Source organism: Hyperoodon ampullatus, assembly GCF_949752795.1.
Source record: "Hyperoodon ampullatus genome assembly, chromosome: 6".
In the NCBI taxonomy this organism is placed as follows: domain Eukaryota; kingdom Metazoa; phylum Chordata; class Mammalia; order Artiodactyla; family Ziphiidae; genus Hyperoodon; species Hyperoodon ampullatus.
In genome coordinates, this window is record NC_136919.1 from 69,972,040 (window position 1) to 69,995,474 (window position 23,435).

Genomic DNA, 23,435 nt, shown 5'->3' on the forward strand with positions numbered 1-23,435 from the left:
AAAGGGTGGGCCCTAATCCATTGTGACTGGTGTCCTTATAAAAAGTTTAAATTTGGACACAAGGGGAGAAAACAGCCACGTGACTGGAGTGACACATTTACAAGCCAAGAACACCAAGGATTGCTAGCAAACATCAAGAAGCTAAAGGAAGCAAGGAAGGATTCTTCCTTAGAGCCAGAGATAGCATGGCCCTGCTGACAACCTGAGTTCTGGCTTACAGCTTCCAGAACTGCTGGACAATCAATTTGTTGTCTTAACCCACCTAGGGTTTGGTACTTTGTTACAGAAGCCCTAGGAAACTAAGTCTCCATTTTGTTTCTTTATAAAAGTTAGTTGGCCATTTCTCTAAACTCCTTGAAGTTCAGAACTACCATTTCCCCAGAAACATTACCAATTTAATCCCTAGTCATTCTTCCCTCTTTGTATGTAATACCTGTCACCATTCACAGCTCTAACACAATAAAGCCACATGTGAGAAGTCAACCAAAGAGAAAAGAATGAGAATCTGTCCTTGAATGACAAACTTACTAATATTCAAGGTAAGGTAACTTTAATTCAAGTGGTCCAAGAATAAACTTGGCACAATCCTGCACACTACAGGTGTTCACACCGTTAAACAGAACAAGGGATTGAGAAATTCAAATTTTCCAGTGGGGGAATTAAATGAGACATTATCTCACAGATTAGTTAACATGCTTATTTCAAATAAGTCTAAGGAGTCTTCCAAGTCAGTAAGCAGATAAGCCCTTATAGGGACAGGATGTTAACATGGCTTATCTGATTAAAAAAACAAGAACTCCTAATCCTGAACTCCTCAGAAAACCTCAAGGAGCAAAAATCTACACATTCCCACCTTCATTTTGACTTTCTCCAACAGCGTCCCCTTCCCTCCCCCCCACCCCCAAGTAAGAACACACCAATTCTGTAACAACTGAAAAAGCACAACTTTGATTAAACATACAGCTGTTGCACATTATGACAACTACAAAAAAATGTCATGTTCAAAGTAGGGAAAAAACTAACAGCACAGAACATGCAAATTAACTGCTAGGGAGGGCATGCCCCAAAATGAAGATAGCTGTTAAGGTGATGAAATAATTGGAAATCCAAAGTATTTCCATAAACACTTTTCCACTGAAATTTGAGGTGTCAGTGAGAGGGACCTTGGGGGCATTCTTATACCCAACCCCTCTGACTAGTTTCTAGGAAGTGATCAGAGTAAATATAAGCTGCTTAAAGTGAGACTTGGTTTGAAAGGAAAAGTAGTATCTTAAGTCATAGTGAAGCGCTAAGCATATAAAGGCATGAAGCCCTGTAATAGAAATTAGGCCCACAATAACAAGTAACCACTTTTCCTCAATTACTCACGCTCGCTAGGATAGCAACTTTTACCCAGATTATATAGTGCTTCCTAATTCATAGGTACCCTCCCAGTTTTCCTGAAACAGTGATTATCATTCACTGCACTGAAAGTTCCACAGAGTTAGGCTATTGTGAAGAGTTGCGAAGACTGTTGGAATGTTATTTTAAAAGTACTGGAAATTCCCTGGCGGTCCAGTGCTTAGGAGTCTGAGCTTTCACTGCCGAGGGCCCAAGTTTGATCCCTGGTCAGGGAACCAAGATCTTGCAAGCTACACAGCTAAAAAAATAAGAATAAGTACTAAAATTCTCCCAAAGTTAATGAAAGTATAGATTGAAATTACCTGCACTTAAAGTATGCTGAGTGGGGGAGAAAAGGACTGGGTAATTTGGAAATTACAAACACCTCTGAGTTTCATGCAGTTAACTATAGTCCATCAATGTCTCACAGCAGAAAATGTTTGATAACTACCATCCTAGAAGATGGGGCTGCAGAATTTACAATATTAGAGAGGCAGGACTAGTCCTAGAATTTTTTCCTTGAATTGGGTTGAAGGAAGAAATTCCAGGTAACAGTAAGAACGGCAACAGTGATGCAAGGGAAAACTAGGAGGCAAACACCAATTGGCAGTGGCTGAGAAGGCAGAGAAGCCATTCCCAAGGGGCTAATGATAAGGGATGCAGGTGGAGGGCATTACACTTTCACAGCACATACACTGTAACACACACACACACTCTCTCTCTCTCTCTCTCTCTCTCTCTCTCTCTCTCTCTCTCTCTCTCTCTCTCTCCCCCTCCCCCTCCCTCTCTCCCTCCCTCCCTCCCTCCCTCCCTCCCTCTCCCTCCCTCCCTCCCTCCCTCCCTCTCCCTCTCCCTCCCTCCCTCCCTCTCCCTCTCCCTCTCCCTCTCCCTCTCCCTCTCCCTCTCCCTCTCCTCCTCTTAAGTAGGCAAACACTTTTACTTTGTACTCCATGTGAAAACTGAGTCCAGGGGCAAAAGGCAACTACTCAGTTTTTCTTCAGTTCTGGTTCATACCCCACATCTACAATCTATTCTAAGAGTCCCTACAGTGGTACAGGGAAGGAAAGAGAAGAGGGAAGAGAATCCTTTCGAAGTAGGAAAAGCTCTGGATTCTCAAAAAGATTAAGAGATCCACCAACAGAACTCTTCCTTAAACCCCCCCCCCCAACCCCCAGGGTGCAAACTCAACTTCCCAGAGAAGAATATCCAAATGAGGTTACCCTACTTTAACTGGAACTTACAGCCCTGAATTGAGGCTCTCTCTCCATTCCAACTCTCTCAAGTAGAGAATCACATAATTACAGAGTTTCTCAAGCTTGATTTGCATACAGACCACCTGGGGACCTTGTTAAAATACAGATTCTACTTCAGTAGGTCTGGTGTGAGGCTCCCAGGTGAAGCTAATGCTGTTGGTCCTGCTGATCCAGGGACCATACTTTGAACAGTAAGAAACTAGTATGAGGCTGACTATTCTTCAACATTCATTTTCAAACTCTGGTGCTCATCAGAGTCTCCCATAGGGTCTTGTTAAATTCAACCACCTGCAATTCTGGGTGAGCTGAGCATCTATAATAAATATCCACAGGTGATTCTGATGTTTTCCAAGGATTAAAAGCGGCAGACCTAACATACAAAGGTGGGGGGAAGGGGGGAGACCATTTACATCATGGACACTGTAAATTTGTTTTTATTTATGACATTTTTCACTATGTGGCAGTAAGGCATCTTGACAAAGGGGTGGCCTTTTTCTAATAAGCACAAAGGTATTTTACAGGATAAGGGCAGCCCTGTGACACCAATCCAATAGTAGGACACACTATCCTGTCCAAGGACTGTAGACACCAGAGGAAAGGAGAATAGAGATAATAATCACTGCAATGGCTACCTGTCAGCTCATAAGGAACAAATACAGCTTCAGCAATGTCTTCCTTCTGTCTCCAACTAAGTACAGCACCCAAGGTCCATTCCTAATTCCTACTGGTTTATCCCTATAGTGAAATCAAAGTAGGGAGTTATCAACTGTCCTGGGCTAGGAGGTACATAATGTTGTTATCCTCAAGTTTTTCCCTGAACCTGGAATAGCCTCCTGGTTTCCTGAAAATGTACCCTGTTGCCTTGAATTTATCCCAATCCCTACCTTTTCCTAAAGACAGCCAGGTGTACATTGTCTTTTTATCATATTTGATAATCAGACTGTAAGGGGTGTCGCCCAGGAATACATTTTCATGCTTCATTTCTATCTCTGGTGAAGTCACCAAAGTATCCCAGGAATTCATGTACTATTGTTCCTAGCTAGAAAATAAAATTCAATAAACTTAATTACATGCTTTTCACTTTTGACCAAAAGATAAAAAGGTGTCAGCCACTGGAGGCATAGCAATATAAAGCTACATAGTGTTTAATACACATACATTTATTTCTAAAGCAAAGTTTACAACTAAATTGAATAGCTGTTTTTACAAGTCTAACACTAGAAGATCAATATAAAACTGGCTACTAACACATATCAAAGATGCTATCGTTCACTTGAAAACAAAAAAAACCCTGGCTCTTTCTCAGAGTGTAATCTTGTTACTCTGAAATTTCTGGGCAGTTTTCAAAGGGTAAGCCTAGGAAGGGGAGAAAAATATTCCTTTCAAACCCTTTGGCTGTAGGAAAACGGCTACTTCTACCAAATCAAAGAGAGTTACACTTACTTCAAACCACAGGATTGGAGCCAAACTATGATCTACCAACTGGAGGATGCCAACTTCTTTAGTGGATTAACGTTGGTTTTTTTTTTTTTTTAAAGGCAATAAAATAGGATGGGTCTGGGTCTCTAGGTACAGGCCATGTGAGTAGGAAAAATCTTCTTCAATGGGCCAGACCAAGGCTAAACTGTTCAACTACCAGCGACGCCCACAGACACCCTCACCGCCAAAAAACACTTTCAGCCTTCAAGTATGTACCGCTGGCTATGCTCCAATTGCTGTGTTAAAAGCTTGAGTGAGGGGTCTATTAGAAGGTGAAAAATAAGAGCAAAACGAATCTTTTACACTGCTTTTCACTCTGCGAACAACCCCCTAGGCAAACACTGGGCAGTTTAAACCTGTCCCGGGTTACATCAACAGCTTCTTCAGCCCAGGTCTCTAATCTGTCCCACGACAGATTCGACTCTAGGAAAAGAGGTGAGGGAAACGAGTGCCAGAAGTTCTGTAAACCCTTCGAATCTTCAGTATATACAAATCCCTTCCACAGTAAGGAGGTAGACTTCGGGTCTTGTGCCCCAGAGGGAGCAATGTATGTTTCCCCTCCTACTTGGGAGCCGGGAGCCCGGCAGAGATACGGAAGCGATACGAGCCGTGAGCCGGGTCAGCGCGGCCGGGAGCGGGGGCCTCCGACCCTCCCCACCCGCACTTCGGCATGGCCGCCAGAGCCCGCTGCCCTCCCCGCCCTCCACGGGCCCCGGACCCCACCAAGCGCGGGAAGCGAGGGAACCCAGGCGCTCTGGCGGGCTGTGCCTGCGGCTGCTGACCCGCTTGGTAAGGGCGGTAAGGTCTCGGCGCTCGGGGCGCCCCCGCCGAGCGCACCTGCAACGGGGCCGGCCAGGACCCCGCTAGGCCCCGTAGGCGGGCCCAGGGCCGCACTCTGAGCCTCGCGGGTTGCCCACCCGAAGTGGAGCTAGGTGCGCTCTGCGCGCGCGGTGCACCAAGCCCTCCGGCCCGCCCAGCCCACGCAACCCCGTGGCGCCCCGCTGGCCTTGCTCGGGCTTCCAGAGGGGTGCGGTGGGCGCGCCTCACCTGTTTGCCCCGGTAGAAGAGGCGCTGGCACTCGGGCCGCACGTCGAACAGCGCCCACACCCGTTCGCGCAGCTCCTCAATTGTGGCTTTCCGAGACACGTCCTCAATGGTGCGCGTCTGGGAGCCGTCGATGGTGCGAACCTGGATCCACATCTCGGCTTCGGGAGAAGGGGCCGGCTTCGCTTTGTCTCCCCCTGCGCTCCGGGCGCCGCGCCCCGCCCGGCCCGCGCCGCTTCCCCGGCTGCTCTGGCTCTCCGCGGCTGGCGGGCGAGCGCGCGCACAAGCGAGGAAGACCGACCAGACGCCGGGCCCGACAGGCGGCGGCGAATACTAGACCGCGAGACCACCTAAGAGAGCTGAGGAGGTAAGGAAACCGGAGCCAGTCGGAAGCGCGGTTGCTCTCGCAGCCCCCGCCTCACAAATGGGAAACAGCCTTGTCTGCACCGCGCGGAGTGTTTACTTATAGAGCTCTAGCTCCCACATGGAGGTCACGGCGCCAACCCGGATCTCGCGAGATCTACGCCGGGCTCCGCCTTAAAGAGGAAGCGACCAGGGAAGTGGCTATAGACCTGAGGGAACTAAAATGGGCGGGTGCGGGGAGGGCGGGGCGGAGGGGCGGGGCCGCCGAGAGTCTTTACTTGCGCCTCAGCGTGCACCTGGGCCCTGGACACGCCCTCTAGTCTTCGGGTGTCTGGCGGTTACAAGGCAGCCCACATGGGTTGCACCCTTGGTCTCGGTTTCGCGACCCAGGGCGCTAGCGACTCCTCAGGCTTAGTCGATTCGGTTCTGTGGTCTCAAAAACACACCAAAGATGAGAAACTCTGACGTGCACTTGTATGATCATGAAAAGCGGTGTGCGGGCGCGGCCTAGATTTGTGAGAAAGCACGTAAGGAAATGAACCCGCTTCACCGCGCTCAGCCAGACACCGCCAGCCACGCGGCCTGGTGGGGCCGGCCACCCAGGAAAGGCCTTGGGGACCCTTCTGCTTCGCGAACTCGTTTCCCGCCGGCCCGAATGTTGCCTTCGCGCGGAAACCAGCTTCCTGGGGTTTCCCGCCGCTGGGCCGAGGTGGCGGCCTTAGGCCTGCAGGCTGCGGGGTCGGCTGGGATCGCCCTCTACGGGCCCGCTGCGCTCACAACCGGACCTCGGGTCATGGAGGCATTGATGCCGCCGCCCGGAGGGCCTCTCGCGGTTTCCGTTTGTGGACCTTCCGGGTTAGTGAGCATTTGGCCTAAGGGATTGTGGGGTCATGCAAAACCCTTTTAAAGGATGCAAAATTACACACCTCCGAAGAAGGACTTCTAGAGAGCCTACCAGGAATAAATTCTCCGAAATAGGTCCAAGCAGGGTTACCTAACACACCTAACAGTGGACTTATTTTAAATAAGAAGGGAGAGAGCATATGAAGGTAGAAAAAATTATATATATAAGATTTGGACCTAATATTGGCCAAAATCCATAACGTGACTATTCAGGCTGGTGGAAATTATTACCCTAAAGGTAGAGCAGCATTTCTGTAATAACCACTTAAAATAACTGCAAGTACAGAGAAGTCCAGTAGTATGATAAAAAAAAAAGATGGCCCAACACGGGAGGGACAGAAAAAAATGGAATACAGATACACACTTTGGTCTCTGCTCTTGAAAATTTTACATTCACTGTATCCTCTAAATATAATTCATCTTGTCTGCTCCTAATTTAAGTAAAGCAAATACTGAGTATTCATTACATGTGTAAATATTAAGCATGCTTATAAACTGCCCCGATAAGATAGCTGTTTGCTATTATAGGATATGCTATGCCATTGCGGAGGCATATTAAGTTTTTTTTTTAAATTTTCTGCTCACAAAGAATTTACAATCCAATTCAGATAAGATTTAGAAAAAGAAAATATTGAAGAGTAATTTAATACTAAATAGTGTGTTGTTGGTTAAAACAACAATTAGAGATGAGTGAAGGGGCACTAGAATAATCTGTGAGCTTAAAGATAGGGGTACAACTTGACCTGAGTTAACTGGTATATTGTAATGAAGGCAGCATTTAAGTGGTCAGTTCGCGGATTGAGATAGACCTGAATTTTTGTAAACCCAGTTTTGCTGTTTTCTTAAAATGTGATCTTGGACGAATTATTTACTTCAATTTCCTCAATGTAAAATGGTGCTTATAACATCTAATGAGTGTAGAGTGTTTAGCATAGTGCCTATCCCTTGCTGGTACACAATAAATTATTTTTGTGCTATTATTATGGAGAGGATTTAGTTAAGTACAGAATGCCCAAAGAGGAGACAGTGCTTAAGCAAAGACAGGAGGTATGCATTTTTAACAGGTCAGAAGAGATTGCATATAAGAGAAAAGTTGACTAAATGGAGAAGAACACAGTGTGAATATTAGCATTCAAAGCAGTAGATTTTGTGGGCCCCAGGGAGAAACTAAGGTTTTTAAAGGAGTCCACTCTTGTGATTAAATATGCCTTTGGAAAGACAGAAGAAGGAATGTGGAAGGATGCCTTAGGGAAAAACTAAGGGACAAGGAGAGGAGGGGGAGATGCTGTCAGAAAGCTTATTGAAGAGGCAATTGTGTCAGTTTTGGTGAAATTTGTGGCAATGGGTGAGAGAAGAAAGGGTAGCTTCTAGAGTATTCTAGAAAATAAAGCCTATCAGACTTGTAGCATGTGTGGATATGAGTAATGAGGAAAATGGAATGCTAAGAATAATTCCCAAGTTTCCAGTTTGGGAGACTTAAATGATGGTTTTGGTAGATGGTGATGCTCTTAACTAGAAGAGGAAGAAAATTGGGAAAATTCAGTGAGTTCCCTTTGCAGTGTGTAGCATTTGAAATGCATCCAAAATATACCTAGATGGAGATATCTAAGTGACAGTTGGAAATGCAGGTCTAAAGTTTTGCAGGGAAGTAGAAAAGTTCTGAAAGAGGAACTAGTCAAGATCTCCTGTACTCATTCACATAAGACAATTTGTCCTTCTTAATGTGGTGGGTCTTCCATGGAGAACCCTTGGTTGGGGGGCGGGTGGTGGAGGGAAACTACTGTCAAAATTGGGTATCTACTGGGACAGTATAGGATTTGTGTTAATCTAGTCAGCGTAGATCCCAAATGATTGACAGGACAGGGCTTAGAGCTGTGAGACTCAGAAAAGATACATTTGTCCTGTGCAGACCAAATTAATTACATCTGGAAACATGAGCTTTTGTGAACAGTATGTTACTTAGGCTATAAATAACTGCAAAGAGTGATTTTATATGTAACAAAATACATCCTTCGTGTTTCTCCACATAGTGCATGTTGTAACTAAGGTTTTCTCTTCCCCTGCAATGCTGTTGTCTGCTTAGGAAGCTGCCCAGTTTTAAAAACAAGATAGAAGATCTCTGACAAAAACCATAATATCAGAGTTCTGACATACCATGCCTTATTACCAGACGTGTAGCTGAAACAACTTGGATGTGAGCAAGGAAAGAAAAGAGGAATTATTTACATGGATGAGAAGCAAATACTAAAGTTTATGCCATCTGTCATGATTCAGTATTCGTTCAAGTTAAAAGAGGCAAAACAGAAAGATAAAAGATTGATCGTGGAACTAATTATTCTAGAATCTTATCACCCCTCAGAATATCTCATTTTCTCAACTAATGTCTCAAAGTTAACACACACACACACACACACACACACACACACACACACATATATGTAAAGTGAATTTCAATCTGGTCTCTAAAGTTCTGATTACCATCTTTTCATCTGCACATCTTTGATGATTACCTTCCTTTCGCTCCTCCAGGGCCACTCTCTACCGGCTGGCTGTCCTGGAGTTCAAGGGCAGAGAGTACATCAATGGGGTCAGTGCTCTCAGGCCTCCAACTGAGTTTGGCCAGTGGGGAGGAAGCACAGACAGGAAACTGCAGGATGGGAAGAGAGGGAGGTCAGTATATTTATTCCCCTGGCTTTCTTCCTGAAAGGTCACCTTGCCTTCCTGGGAAGTCACTACTCCTCCAAAAGTGACCTGCTCTGCATGACGCACTTTTCCATGCTCTGGTAACCTCTCCCTTCTTTTCTTTTCTTTTTTTTTCATTTACTTTTGGCTGTGTTGGGTCTTCGTTGCTGCACGCGGGCTTTCTCTAGTTGCAGCGAGAGGGGGCTACTCTTTGTTGTGGTGTGCGGGCTTCTCATTGCGTTGGCTTCTCGTTGCAGAGCACAGGCTCTAGGTGCACGGGCTTCAGTAGTTGCAGCACGTGGGCTCAGTAGTTGTGGCTCGCGGGCTGTAGAGCACAGGCTCAGTAGTTGTGGCACATGGGTTTAGTTGCTCCACAGTAAGTGGGATCTTCCCAGACCAGGGCTCAAACCCATGTCTCCTGCATTGGCAGGCGGATTCTCAACCACTGCACCACCAGGGAAGCCCCCTTCTTTTATTTCTTTGGGTCTAGGGATTGTAACATTTTTACAGTGCTAGATTCGTACATATTCCTTCAGTTCCCTATACCTTGGCTCACAGCCTCTTTTTTTCCCCCCTTTTTTATTTTAATTGAAGTATAGTTGATGTACAATATTATATAAGTTTCAGGTATACAACATGGTGATTCACAATTTTTAAAGGTTCTATTCCATTCATAGTTATCATAAACTGTTGGCTATATTCCATGTGCTGTACAATATAATCTTGTAACTTATTTATTTTATACATAGTAGTTTGTACCTCTTAATCCCCTACCCCTATTTTGTCCCTCCTCCCTACCCTCTCCCCAGTGGTAACCACTAGTTTGTTCTCTATATCTGTGAGTCTGTTACTTTTTTGTTATATTCACTAGTTTGTTTTATTTTTTAGATTCCACATATAAGTGATATCATACAGTATTTGTCTTTCTCTGTCTGACTTATTTCACTTAGCATAATACCCTCCAAGTTCCTCCATGTTGTTGCAAATGGCAAAATTTCATTCTTTTTTATGGCTGAGTAATATTCCACTGTGTGTATATATGTGTGTGTGTGTGTGTGTGTGAGTGTGTATTTATATCTCACATCTTCTTTATCCATTTATCTGTTGGTGGACATTTAGATTGCTTCCATATCTTGGCAATTGTAAATAATGTTGCTATGAACATTGTTGGGGTGCATGTATCTTTTTGAATTAGTGGGGTTTTTTTAATACTCAAGAGTGGAATTGCTGGGTCATATGATAGTTGTATTTTTAGTTTTTTGAGAAACCTCCATACAGTTTTCCACAGGCCCACACTCTTTTAATTGGTCCCTTTTGGGGAAAAACAAAACATTAAAAGTACCTTAACTGGAGGTTTTCTATTATAGTTTCTCATGCTATTTCTAAAAGAACTACATGTTACAAGAAGTGAACTAGAATTTCCATTGACTAAAAAGCACTTCATGTCGTGATCCATTACTTAAACTAGCCATATTTTAAAGGGTGTTCTCTTTTTTAATAGAATCACAGATTTTTATTGTGGAAATCTACTTCATAGATCATTCCTGTCTAAGCTCTTTAACAAAGGAGAAAATGATTTGGACAAGGACATGTAATCAATGAATGACAGGGTTAGAGCTTAAATTTCCCATATCCTTCCTCTTTAGCCAGTGTTCTTTACCCTTCAGCTATCTGTCTTTTATTTCTCTGAAGGCCTCCCCATTCACTTTGTCCAGAGAATGATCCTCATCCTTCTTGCAGTGAGTGCTCTGGTTCTTTGGAATACCTGATGGTTCAAATAGGAGTGGGGATCTGGGAGCCTCATTAAACACCTGCAGTTTATTCCTGTTTTCAGTCACATGCCTTCTGAGATTGGTCCTTCTTATTGTTCAACCTTTCTGAGGGTTTTTGGATCAATTTTGCTCAGATTTCTCCACTGAAGGCTGTTAGGGTTTAACTTCCTGATGATGGGGTCAATTTAGTGTTCAACTTCCATTTACAACTTGCTCTGCAAAACAAATTTTAGAGGTTTAAAATAGCAGTCATTTTACTGTCTCTCAGTTTCTGTGGGACAGGAATTCTGAAATGGCTTAGTTGGAAAGCTGGAGTCCTGGATCAGAATATGTCATGCTGTTGCAGTCAGATGCAGTTAGAACTGGAAGAATGGGGACTAGAACAGTAGGGAGCTAGCTAGGCATCTCTCCGTAAGAAGTTTCAGGACTTCTCCATGTGGTCTCTCTCTTTGGCCTGGATTGGACTTTCTCACAGCATGGCTGCCTCAAAGCAGTCAGGCTGCTTACATGGTAGTTGAAGATTTTAACAGTGAGAATTCTAGTGAGCAAAGTGTAAGCTGTATCACTTGTTATGGCCTAGTTTGAAAGTCACATGGTGTCACTTTTACCATATTCTTTTGACCAAAACATTCACAAAAGCCCACTCAGTTTCAGGGGGAGGGGGTAGAGACCCCGCCTCTAGATGGGAGTGGTGTCAAAGCCACATTGTAAGAGTATATGGGATGGAAGATGTTGCAGCCATCTGGGGGCAGTAGAATCTGCAACATAACTCCTCCATCTAATTTTTCCTTTTGTTTTTTTTGTACAACCAAGAGTTTTCAAGTTATGAAATGCATCAGTCATACAAAAAAAGGTATAGAGAATAATATAATAGACACTTTTGTATTCACCACCTTGCTTTAGAAATAAAACATTTCAAATTGTTAAAACCCCTCTCTGTTTACATTCTCTTTCTCTCCCTTTTCCAAAGAGATAAACATTGTCTTATTTATTATTGTCATGCCTGTCTTTATACTTTTAATACATGTATCTCTAAACAATAGTAAATTTGGGGTCTTTTTAAGCTTTGTATAACATGATTCTTTATAACACTGAAACTTACTTTTTAAACTCAGTATTATTTTTCTGACACTTAACTCATGTTGATATATAGCTCATGTTGATATATATATTGAGAGTCTGCCTGCCGATGCAGGGTACGCGGGTTCGTGCCCCGGTCCGGGAGGATCCCATGTGCCGCAGAGCGGCTGGGCCCATGGGCCATGGCCGCTGGGCCTAAAAAAGAAACAAGTTTGCATAATATGCAGGGCCTCTAAAGGCAAAGACACTTCTCCTCATCATTCTACCCCACCTCACCTGAGATCATTTCTTCATGCCCTCCCACTTCCTCTTTGCAGGGAGGCAGATAAATTATGTCTTCTTTTATACAGATAGTTATAATTTCTGCATAGAAAAAACTTTGCTGTACATTTTCTTATGATCTAAATTCCTAGGTTCTAAGGTATTGAACCCCTCAAAACTATTACTATTTATGAAGAAGGACAAGAAAATTAAGATAAAAATAGATTTTTTTCCTAGACTATTTTAAAGGAAAAAATAGTTTCAATCTCACTAATATAATATTTAGTTAGCTGTAAGGATTATTGCCTGTGAAGGAGAAAGGTTACTGACATTAAAACACTTTCTATAGAAAGGTACGCCCCACTCCTCATTTTCCAGTTAAAAACACATGTTGACATTATTTTGCAGATTTACATGAGTGAGAAATGCTGTATAACTGATCCATATCCATTTAGTAATTAGTTTGTTTAATGCAGATTTAATGAAGTTATGTAGCATGACGGAAAGAACATGGGCTCTAGAATTAGATAGACCTGAATTTGAATCTGGGTTCTTCTCATTACTAGCATTATGGCATTGGGCGACTTATTTAATTTCTCTGAGCTTTGATCTTTGTACCTGCAAAGGGTATAATAATACCTCTCATAGTGCCACAAGAACCAAACGAGACAAAGTTTTATTGCATAGGCACTCAATAATGGTTACTTTCCTCTGTTTTAGTCACAACATCTGAGCGCATTCAGTCAATAGAATTTATTCTGGTTTTCAAATGATCTTGTTAGTGATTTGAGATAATAAAGAATTTGGGATGGGAAGCATTGGTGTTATTTTAAAAAGCATTTTATGGCTTTGGATTTATGAGCCTGAGGGAACTCTTTCCAATAGGGGTTCTGTCAGCTCAAGATGGAGATAAATTATGAACTGCTAACTTCTGCTTGGCAAATTTACATGTAGCTAAATTATTTGGTGTTTTATTAGTTCAAAAAGCAAATCATGTTTGTGAGGCCCTTGAAGCAGATTTTGATCCTCTTTTGAAATCCCAGAGGATTTCCAAAACTGAAAAAAGATCTACTGTCTGCCTTCTCTCTGCTCACTCCCAGACCCCAAATTAAAAACCTAAAATATAACTTTGTAAAGCCAAAAAAAATTACAACACAATTGCGAGAAATATTTACAAAAATACAGTCCCATTTTCTCATTTTCTCCCTGGTACCTAAAATGTTATTTATACAATGTGAATAAACCAGGTACATCTAATGCACTCCTTCCAAAACTGTACTATTAAAATTACATTTTATAAGGTTTCCATACAGTGAAGAAATTTTATTATCCCTTCTAGGTTGTTGAAAGAGAATTTTTCTAGAATATTTAGCCTACATGTTTTCTTTTACAAACTAACACAATTTTTTATCATAAGCATTAATATAATTTATAGACTACAAAGAATTTTAACAAAAGACTATATTAGACTGGGAGTTAGAAGGAACTGCTTTGGACAAATCATAGCTTTTCTTGGCTATCAATTTGCTGTCTGTAAATTGAGATGAGCAGGAAAGGTAGTATTGGGTCAGTGTAAGCTTCTCGCTCTTAGCTGGTGATGCAGTGGTTGAGAGCATCAGCTTTGGAGTCAGCTTTGGAGTAAACTATGTGAGGCAAACATCAATTTCCTCAACTGTAATTGATTAGGTACCTAGTAGATTTGTGGTAAGAATAAATGAGATATCACATGTAAGTACTTAACATACCATTCAGTGAATGTTGACTACCACTATCAGCAGCAGCTGTTGGCAGGACTCAGAAGCAATTTAAATGTGAATTTCTCCTAATAATAATTAAGAATTCCTTCTCCATTAAGTACTTGAGATATGCTTCTTGTATTTGTTAGGTTTTGCTGCCTAACAAACCATCTCAAAACTTAGAAGCTTAAAACAACAGCCATTTATTTAACTCATTATTCTATGTGGTAACAATTTGGGCTAGGCCCAGCTGAATAATTCTTCTCTCAGATGATGGCTGGCTGGATCTAGAATGGCCTTACCTGAGATGATCTGTCACTGCACCATATAGGTCTAGCCTGGGCTTGTTCACATGGTGGATGTGCAGGGTTCTACAAGAGCCAGTATAAGCCAACAAGGCCTCTTGAGGCCTAGACTTGGAATTGGCACAGGGTCAATTCACCAGGTTTTATTGACCAAAGCAAGTCATAAAACCAGCCGAAACTCAAGGAGAGGGAAAATTGACTCCTCTTCTTAAAAGGAGGAGCTGCAAAGATTCATTGCAAAGGGATAGAGAGGGAAATAATTATGGCCATTTTCGTAATTAATCTAAAACATCACTCCTACCAGTCCTAGTCGTAATAGATTACCATCGATAATCTTTTATGGCTTTAGTAACTTTGTTACTCTATTTCTCACAATCTTCCAATATTTCAGTCTACCACAGATTATTGCTATAAGTGTGCTTCATATATGTTCTGGTACAGGCTGAATGTTTTTGACACATGACCAGTTGATGCTCGTAAACTTTGATCTACCTGAAATTTGTGATCCAGTATCATTTTATCTAATCCCTGATAAGGCAAAATTATATATAATAATTTCCTGAGTGACCCTGCAGAATATATCATGATACAATCTGAAAGACATTAGAAATGATTGTTTTTTTGGTTTTTACCCATAAAGATAAAAGTTGCTTTGAAGAATATCACCACAGTATTTAGTTTCTTAAAACTTATCACAAGTCTTGGTAGAATGGACTCAAGATAAAAGACTGAAAATATTGAGTGTTAGCAAGAATATAGAGCAGCTGGACTTTTGTACATTGCTGGTGAGAGTGCAAATTTATTAAACCAAATTTGAAATCTGGGCATAGAGATTAGTGTGTATGTTCAACAAAATGTGTACAAGAATGTCATAGTAGCTTTAGTTATAATAGCTCCAAATTGTAAATTGCCTAAAAGTCTATAAATAGGAGAATGGATGAACAAAGTGTAGTGTATACATACAATAGAATACTGTACAGCAATAAAAAAGAATGAACTACTAATATAGCCACAATATGAATGAATCACAAAATTATTGATTAAATTAAGCCAGGCACAAAAAGCACATACTATATGATTCCCTTTATATAAAGTTCAAGGAGATGCAAATTTAATCCATACTTTTAGAAGTGAAACCTCTGGGGAGTAAAGGAATTGCTGGTGTTGACTGGGAAGAGTACAAGCAAAACTTCTGGGTGATGATAATATTCTATATTTTGATGTGGGTAGGGGCCACAGCAGGATTTAGATATGTAAAAATTTAGTGAACTATACACTTATGATGTATTCACTTTACCATATGTGTATTGTAATATACATACACATAATTATATAGATGTCCTTCTTAGAAAAAGTGGATTTTAAAATTCTATCTGTTGGTGGCATAAGTGAAAATGTAAATCTTATCCCTGGCTTCAGGTTGATCTGTATAGAGAAATTAAAAAGCTTTCTGCTCTTCCTCCTCCTCTTTCAGAGATTAATTAGGGAGAAAGCCCAGTATGAGAATTTGATCTGGTGAAAAGTAAAGAAAAGCTAAATTTAAAAGCTTCTTAAAAAACACACACACAGGGCTTCCCTGGTGGTGCAGTGGATAAGAATCCGCCTGCCAATGCGGGGGACACGGGTTCAAGCCCTGGTCCGGGAAGATCCCACATGCTGCGGAGCAACTAAGCCCGTGCACCACAACTGCTGAGCCTGTGCTCTAGAGCCCGCGAGCCACAACTACTGAAGCCCATGAGCCACAACTACTGAAGTCCGTGTGCCTAGAGCCTGTGCTGTGAAACAAGAGAAGCCACTGCAATGAGAAGCCCGCGCACTGCAATGAAGAGTAGCCCCCACTCACCGCAACTAGAGAAGGCCCGTGCACAACAATGAAGACCCAATATAGCCAAAAATAAATAAATTGGGCCTCCCTGGTGGCGCAGTGGTTGAGAGTCCGCCTGCTGATGCAGGGGATACGGGTTCGTGCCCCGGTCTGGGAGGATCCCATATGCCGCGGAGCGGCTGGGCCCGTGAGCCATGGCCGCTGAGCCTGCGCATCCAGAGCCTGTGCTCCGCAACGGGAGAGGCCACAACAGTGAGAGGCCCGCGTACCGCAAAAAAAAAAAAAAAAAAAAAAAAAAAAAAAAATTAATTAATTAATTTTAAAAAAACAAAAACAAACACACACACACACACAAACAAATAAAATCTTCTTAAGTGTTCTACAGGTTCCTGACTTAAGAATATTGATAAGAGATGGGTTGTTCTGTTTTTTGGGAAAGGTATGGTACATACACACATGTATGTGAATATATATGCATGTGTGTGACTGTGTGTGCATATGCTCTGTGCACACATGTGGTGCACCTATGTGTGCACATGAATGTGTATGTGTGTGCATGTGTGTTTTCTACTAGAGTCCCATAGGAGGAGTGAGGAGGCATAACTGTCCTCTAAAATAGCAAAGGTTTCATGAAAAGGTGTACGCTTTGAGTCCCAAAATTCTGCTGAAGATTCCCAAGGACTATTATCCTAGATATAACAATGCAGATTTGGGGAAACATTCAGCTTCAGATGAATTGCTCTAGATGGAGGTGGGATACAAGGCACAGAGCTTATGAGTAGTATGTTACTCCTGTGTTAGGGACTAGAATATTTCTAAAGTAGGGTTAGCACCACACTGTGAAGGGAAAAGGAGGGTAAAAATGAACTATGAAGGAGGGTCATGGAAGCAAGTCTAGGAACTAAGGTGCTGGTCCAAGGGGACCTTTATTTCTGTTCATATAGCATCCAGTTCTATGTTTTTTCCTATATTGTAATACACTCTGTCTTTCCCACAATTTTTCAGAAAAGCATAGTACCCATTCTGCAGCCTTATGTTAGTGGTGTTTTGGGGACAGTGGGGAGGGAATTAAGAGACAAGGCAGTAAACAGAAGAGCAGCCTTACCACCTCACCTCTCCATGGGGCCAATGTAACTGGAACAACAGGGTGTAGGAAGGGAGGATGGTGATCCTAGCATTCACAAGGCCACCAGTAGTGAAGTGAACCAAACCTCACTGTGGAGGTGGTGGTTAGGAGTTATGTGACCACAGAGAAGCTGCTATAGCATGGACAAATGCAGGAGGGGATGAGAGACCACCTGAGGTGAGGCTGCAGTGGGAAAGGTGGAGGAGAGCGAGCAGACACTTGGTTCACAGTGTGGTGTAGGATTTTTGATAAAGTGACTGGAATGACATGTGAATGAGAAGATAGGAAAGAATGCGAGCTATTGGATTATTTTTTTTCATGTGTTGAAATATCCCATGCATATAATTTTAAAAAGTGAAAATTAAGAGCCAAAATGCATTTGCATTTAGCTTCCTGATATCATGAAATTATGGGGACAAATTGAGGCAAGGTACAAATTTTTAAAAGTAGGGTTGTACTCAAAATATATTCCTTGAGGATTTCAATTATTCTGAATTATTCATAGATCGGTGGGGAAAAAAATAATGGATTAGAAATGAGTGTGGTTGAAATTGGTGCATATCTTCAGCAACTTTATCCAAAGTCAGCATATATGCTAAATGAATTATAATTGTCAAAAAGGTCAAAAGAAACTCAAGGAGAGTGAATGTAATTGAGACAGGGTCATGGCCTTGTCAGATTTTGGATTCAGTAACTTTAGAAAAGCAACTCTTAAAATATTACTTGAGGGTTTTTATATGTCCTCTAGTTTGGGAATCTAAGTAGAAATAGAACAGGTGCCCTGAATGTCTCCTTTGAAGCAGGAAGTCCAATCAGGGCAATAAGAGAGGTAGTAGCGGTGCACAGAGGAAGTATGATTTCCCTGTATCTTTTCTGGGCTGAGTCCCAATACATATATGGTGATTAAGTTGGTAACTCTGAATGTGGCTTAGTTTTGGAGCAATCAATTCAACCATGTTGTAGTCATTTTTTTAATAAATAAATTTATTTATTTACTTTTGGTCGCATTGGGTCTTTGTTGCTGTGCACAGGCTTTCTCTAGTTGCGGCAAGCAGGGGCTACTCTTCGTTTCAGTGCGCAGGCTTCTCATTGTGGTGGCTTCTCTTGTTGTGGAGCACAGGCTCTGGGCACACAGGCTTCAGTAGTTGTGGTGCACGGGCTCAGTAGTTGTGACTTGTGGGCTTAGTTGCTCCGTGGCATGTGGGATCTTCCTGGACCATGGCTCGAACCCATATCCCCTGAACTGGCAGGTGGATTCTTAACTACTGTGCCACTAGGGAAGTCCATGATGTAGTCTTTAAAACGTGGTCATTCTATTTGCTATTGTGTATAGAACCAGTTTATTATTTTTCTGTTACACTGTTTGGAAGATTCCTGTGGGTTTTTTTTTAAAATTATCATTTGTAGGCATTTATCTGTGGCTTAAAAATACTTGGTGATTTAAATGCCTTAGATGTTGTATTAGTTTGCTAGTGTTGCCATGAGAAAATACCACAAACTTGGGTGGCTTAAACAAATGAAATTTATTTTCTCACGGTTAGGAGATGGAAGTCCAAGATCAAGGTATCCACAGGTTTGGTTTCTCCTAAGCCTGTCTCCTTGGCTTTCAGATAGCTGTCTTCTCACTGTGTGTTCATATGGTCTTTTTTCTGTGTTGGTGCACCCCTGGTGTTTCCTCCTCTTCTTATAATGATATCATGTTGGATTAGAATCTTACCCTCATGACCTATTTAACCTTAGTTACCTCTTTAAAGGCTTTATCTCCAAATACAGTCACATTGGGGATTAGGACTTCAACAGATAAATTCTGGGGGAGGGGGACACAATTCAGTCTATGGGATAATGCTACACCCATGAACTTAAAATTGTCTTACTATTCATTTTCCTTTTAGGATTACAATTTACTACTAATTACAAATAGCAAAATACCCAAGTAAAGGATGAAATTCTATTAAAAAAAACCCGAAACTAATTTAGGAATTTAAAATTTACTTCAGCCAGGTAGAACCTCAGATTGCTAAGAGTTGAATGAATTATAGCCACATGTTGAATATTAATCTTAGAAAATGCAATTATCTAAAGTGTTAGTAACCTCACTGGCAAATAGATAAGAAAAAATAACTGCATAGAAAAAAATGCTGTGAGAAAGAATACAATGATCTGATCTTTTTTACTTTGCAAAAAAAAAAAAAAAAAGAAAAAAAAACTAGATGAGATTATCTTCAGAGCTCTTTTTCCTTTTAGTAGATCAGATAAATCCTAAAATAGCTTAAGTAAAGAATTTTGCTTTCTAAAGCTAGATAGTTAAAATGAAATGTTTTCCTTAAAAAACAAAGAACTCAATAATTCAAATTAATAGTTTCTAAAAATAGGTAGTGAGAAAAGAAAGAGTTTTGTATACATAACCAAAAGAGACAGAATCTATATGTATGTTTTATCTTAAGAATAGATATTGGTTTTAGAAAAAAAAGAGTGTACTGAGACAAATTGTTTTGAAAAATAGTTGTTCTGATTTGGCTTTCCTGATGTGTGAATGCAAGAGAAGAAGCCTGTGGTTGCTTGGCTGGTTTGTCTGCAAATCTGGAGTGGCTCTTGCATGCTGGCAAGTTTTGGTGTGCTTATTCTCAGAAATTCTCCCTATTCTGAAAATCCAAACCTTTCATTAGGGTTTAAAATATTATATCATTATCACATAAAGTTATAGATATAAAAGACATTTTTAATTTACTTTTCAAAATTCAAGTTAGAAAAATTTACAATCTGTTCCTTTTCTCCAGCAACTATAACCTCAGATAATGTCTATTGCAAATATCTTAATTTTGTTGAAAATCGAGGTAAGATATTTTTGTTATTGCTGCTCAACAATGTCTTCTGGGACAAAGGAAATGTTTATATACCTGTATGCCTCACTTTAATCGTTTCTAGAATGGCTTATGAAAATCAAAAGAGAAAGTCATTCCCTTTTCATTTTTTCCCACTCTGACACTGGTAAATAAATGTGCTTCAAAAGTCTATGAAGCGGGCTTCCCTGGTGGCACAGTGGTTGAGAGTCCGCCTGCCGGTGCAGGGGACATGGGTTCATGCCCCGGTCCGGGAAGATCCCACATGCCATGGAGCGGCTGGGTCCGTGAGCCATGGCCGCTGAGCCTGTGCGTCCGGAGCCTGTGCTCCGCAACGGAAGAGGCCACAACAGTGAGAGGCCCGCGTACCGCAAAAAAAAAAAAAAAAACCAAAAGTCTATGAAGCAATAATAAAAGCCTATTGCAGGGAGTAACATGATATATTCAAAGTCCTGAAAACGTAAAACCTGCAACCTAACATACTCTACCCCAAAAGATTATCATTTAGAATAGAAGGAGAGATAAAGAATTTCTCAGACAAGAAAAAAATTAAAAGAATTCAGCAATACTAAACCTACCATAACAGAAATATTGAAGGGTGTTCGCAAAATAGAAAACAAGCAAGAATCTATAGGAAAGGGAAAATCATAATAGGAAAGACACATATATAAGAGGATTGAGGATAACTTAAATAAGCCAATGCATAGATTAAAATACAATAAAAATAAGTCATAATAGCAATTATAACTACAATTAACAGTGAAAGGATAAGCATGAAGATATAAAATATGGCACCAAAATCACAAAGTGTGGGGAAGGGGAGAATAAAAGTGAAGATCTTTTAGAATGTGTTTGAACTCAAATGGTTATCAGTTTAAAGCAAGTAGATATAGTTATGGGTCACAACATTCTTGAACTCAGTGGTAACCACAAATCAAAAATATGCAATAGGTTCACAAAAACCAAAAATAAAGGAACTCAAGCATACTACAAAAGAAACCCATAAAACCACAAAAGGAAAAACAAAAAGGAGAAATGAGCAAAGAAGAACTATAAAAGAAGGATTAAAATGACAATAAGAACATACCTATCAATAATTAATTTAAATGTCAATGAACTAAATGCTCCAATCAAAAGACATAGAATGGCAGATTGCATTAAAAAATAAAAAACAAGAACCTATAATATACTGCCTACAAGAGACTCACTTCAGTGTGAAAGACACACACAAACTGAAAGTGAGGGAATGGAAGAAGATTTTTTCATGCAAATAGAAATGATAAGAAAGTAGGAGTAGCAATAGTCATATCAGACAAAATAGACTTTAAAACAAAGGCCATAAAGAAAGACAAAGAAGGGCATTATATAATGATAAAGGGATCAATATAAGAAGAGAATATTACAGTTGTTAACATATATGCACTCAGTATAGGTGCACCTAAATCTATAAAACAAATACCAACAAACATAAAGGTAGAAATTGACAATAACACAACAATAGTAGGAGACTTTAATACCCCACTGACATCAATGAACAAATCATTCAGACAGAAATTCAATAGGCAACAGAGGTCCTGGACTTCCCTGGTGGCACAGTGTTAAGAATCCGCCTGCCAATGCAGGGGATATGGGTTCGAGCCATGGTCCGGGAAGATTCCAAATGCCACAGAGCAACTAAGCCTGTGCATCACAAATACTGAGCCTGCACTCTAGAGCCCGCAAGCCACAACTACTGAGTCCACATGCTACAACTACTGCAGCCCGCGCGCCTAGAGCCCATGCTCCACAACAAGAGAAGCCATCGCAATGAGAAGCCCACGCACTGCAATGAAGAGTAGCCCCCGCTCGCCGCAACTAGAGAAAGCCAGTGCACAGCAATGAAGACCCAATGCAGCAATAAATAAATAAATAAATAAATGGAAAAAAGAAAACAGAGGTCCTAAATGACACAATAGACAAGTTACATGAAATTGATATCTACAGGACACTACATCCTCCCCCCCGCCAAAAAAAACAAAGCAGAATACACGTTCTTTTCAAGTGTGCATGGAACATTCTCTAGGATAGATCACACACTAGATCACAAAACAAGCCCAACAAATTTAAAGGATAGAAATTATTTCAAGCATTTTTTTCTGACCGCAGTTGTATGAAACTAGAAATCAACCACAGAAAGAAAAACAGGAAAAGAATGAACACATGGAGACTAAACAACATGCTACTAAAAAAAATAATGTGTCAATAGTGAAATCAAAGAAGAAATGAGAAAATACCTCATGACAAATGAAAATGAAAACCCAATCTTACCAGATCTATGGGATGCAGCAAAAGCAGTTCTAAGAGGGAAGTTCATAGTGATACAGGTCTTCCTCAGGAAACAAGAAAAATCTCAAATAAACAACCTAAACTACCGCCGAAGAACAAACAAAACCCAAAGTCAGCAGAAGGAAGGAAATAAAAACATCAGAGAGAAAATAAATTAAATAGAGATTAAAAAACAATAGAAAAGATCAATAAAACTAAGAGCTGGTTTTTGAAAAGATAAATAAAATCGACAAACCTCTAGCCAGGCTCACCAAGAGAGAGGACCCAAATAAACAAAATAAGAAATGAAAGAGGAGGAATAACAACTGATACCACAGAAATACAAAAAAATCAAAGGATAATACTATGAGCAGTTATATGCCAACAAATTGGGCAACCTAGAAGAAATGGATGAGTTTCTAGAAACATACAGCCTGCTAAAACTGAGTCAAGAAGAAACAGATAATTTGAACAGACTGATCACTAGAGGTGAAATAGAATCTGTAATTAACAAAAAAAAAGACAAAAAACTCCCTGCAAACAAAACTTCAGGATCGAATTGCTTCACTGGAGAATTCTACGAAACATACAAAGAACTTACACCTATCCTTCTCAAACTATTCCAAGAGACTGAAGAGGAGGAAACAGTCCCAAATTCCTTCTATGAAGCCACCATCACCCTGATACCAAAACCAGACAAAGATACTATAAAAAAGAAAATTACAGGCCAATATCTTTGATGAATATAGATGCAAAAATTCTTAACAAAATATTAGCAAACAAAATCCAACAATACAAAAAAGGATCACACACCATGATCAAGTCAGAGTCATTCCAGGGTCACAAGGGTGGTTCAACATATGCAAATGAATCAATGTGATACAACACATTAACAGAAGGAAAGACAAAATCACATGATCATCTCAATAGATGCAGAAAAAGCCTTTGACAAAATTCAACATACACTCATGATAAAAACTCTCACCTAAGTGGGACATATCTCAATATAATAAAAGCCATTTATGACAAACTCATAGCCAACATAATACTCAATGGTGAAAAGCTGAAAGCCTTACTGCCAA

General features: G+C 40.8%; 1 protein-coding gene across 1 annotated transcript in view; it reads right to left on the reverse strand.

The window, feature by feature from the left end:
- The window catches only part of UHRF2 (ubiquitin like with PHD and ring finger domains 2), a gene marked incomplete at both ends in the record, with an annotated part of 72,956 nt that extends 67,644 nt beyond the window's left edge, over positions 1-5,312 (reverse strand). The window contains 1 exon segment of the mRNA XM_079707193.1: positions 5,160-5,312. Within this exon segment, the coding sequence (XP_079563319.1) occupies positions 5,160-5,312 (153 nt within the window).
- Between the last annotated feature and the right edge of the window lie 18,123 nt (positions 5,313-23,435).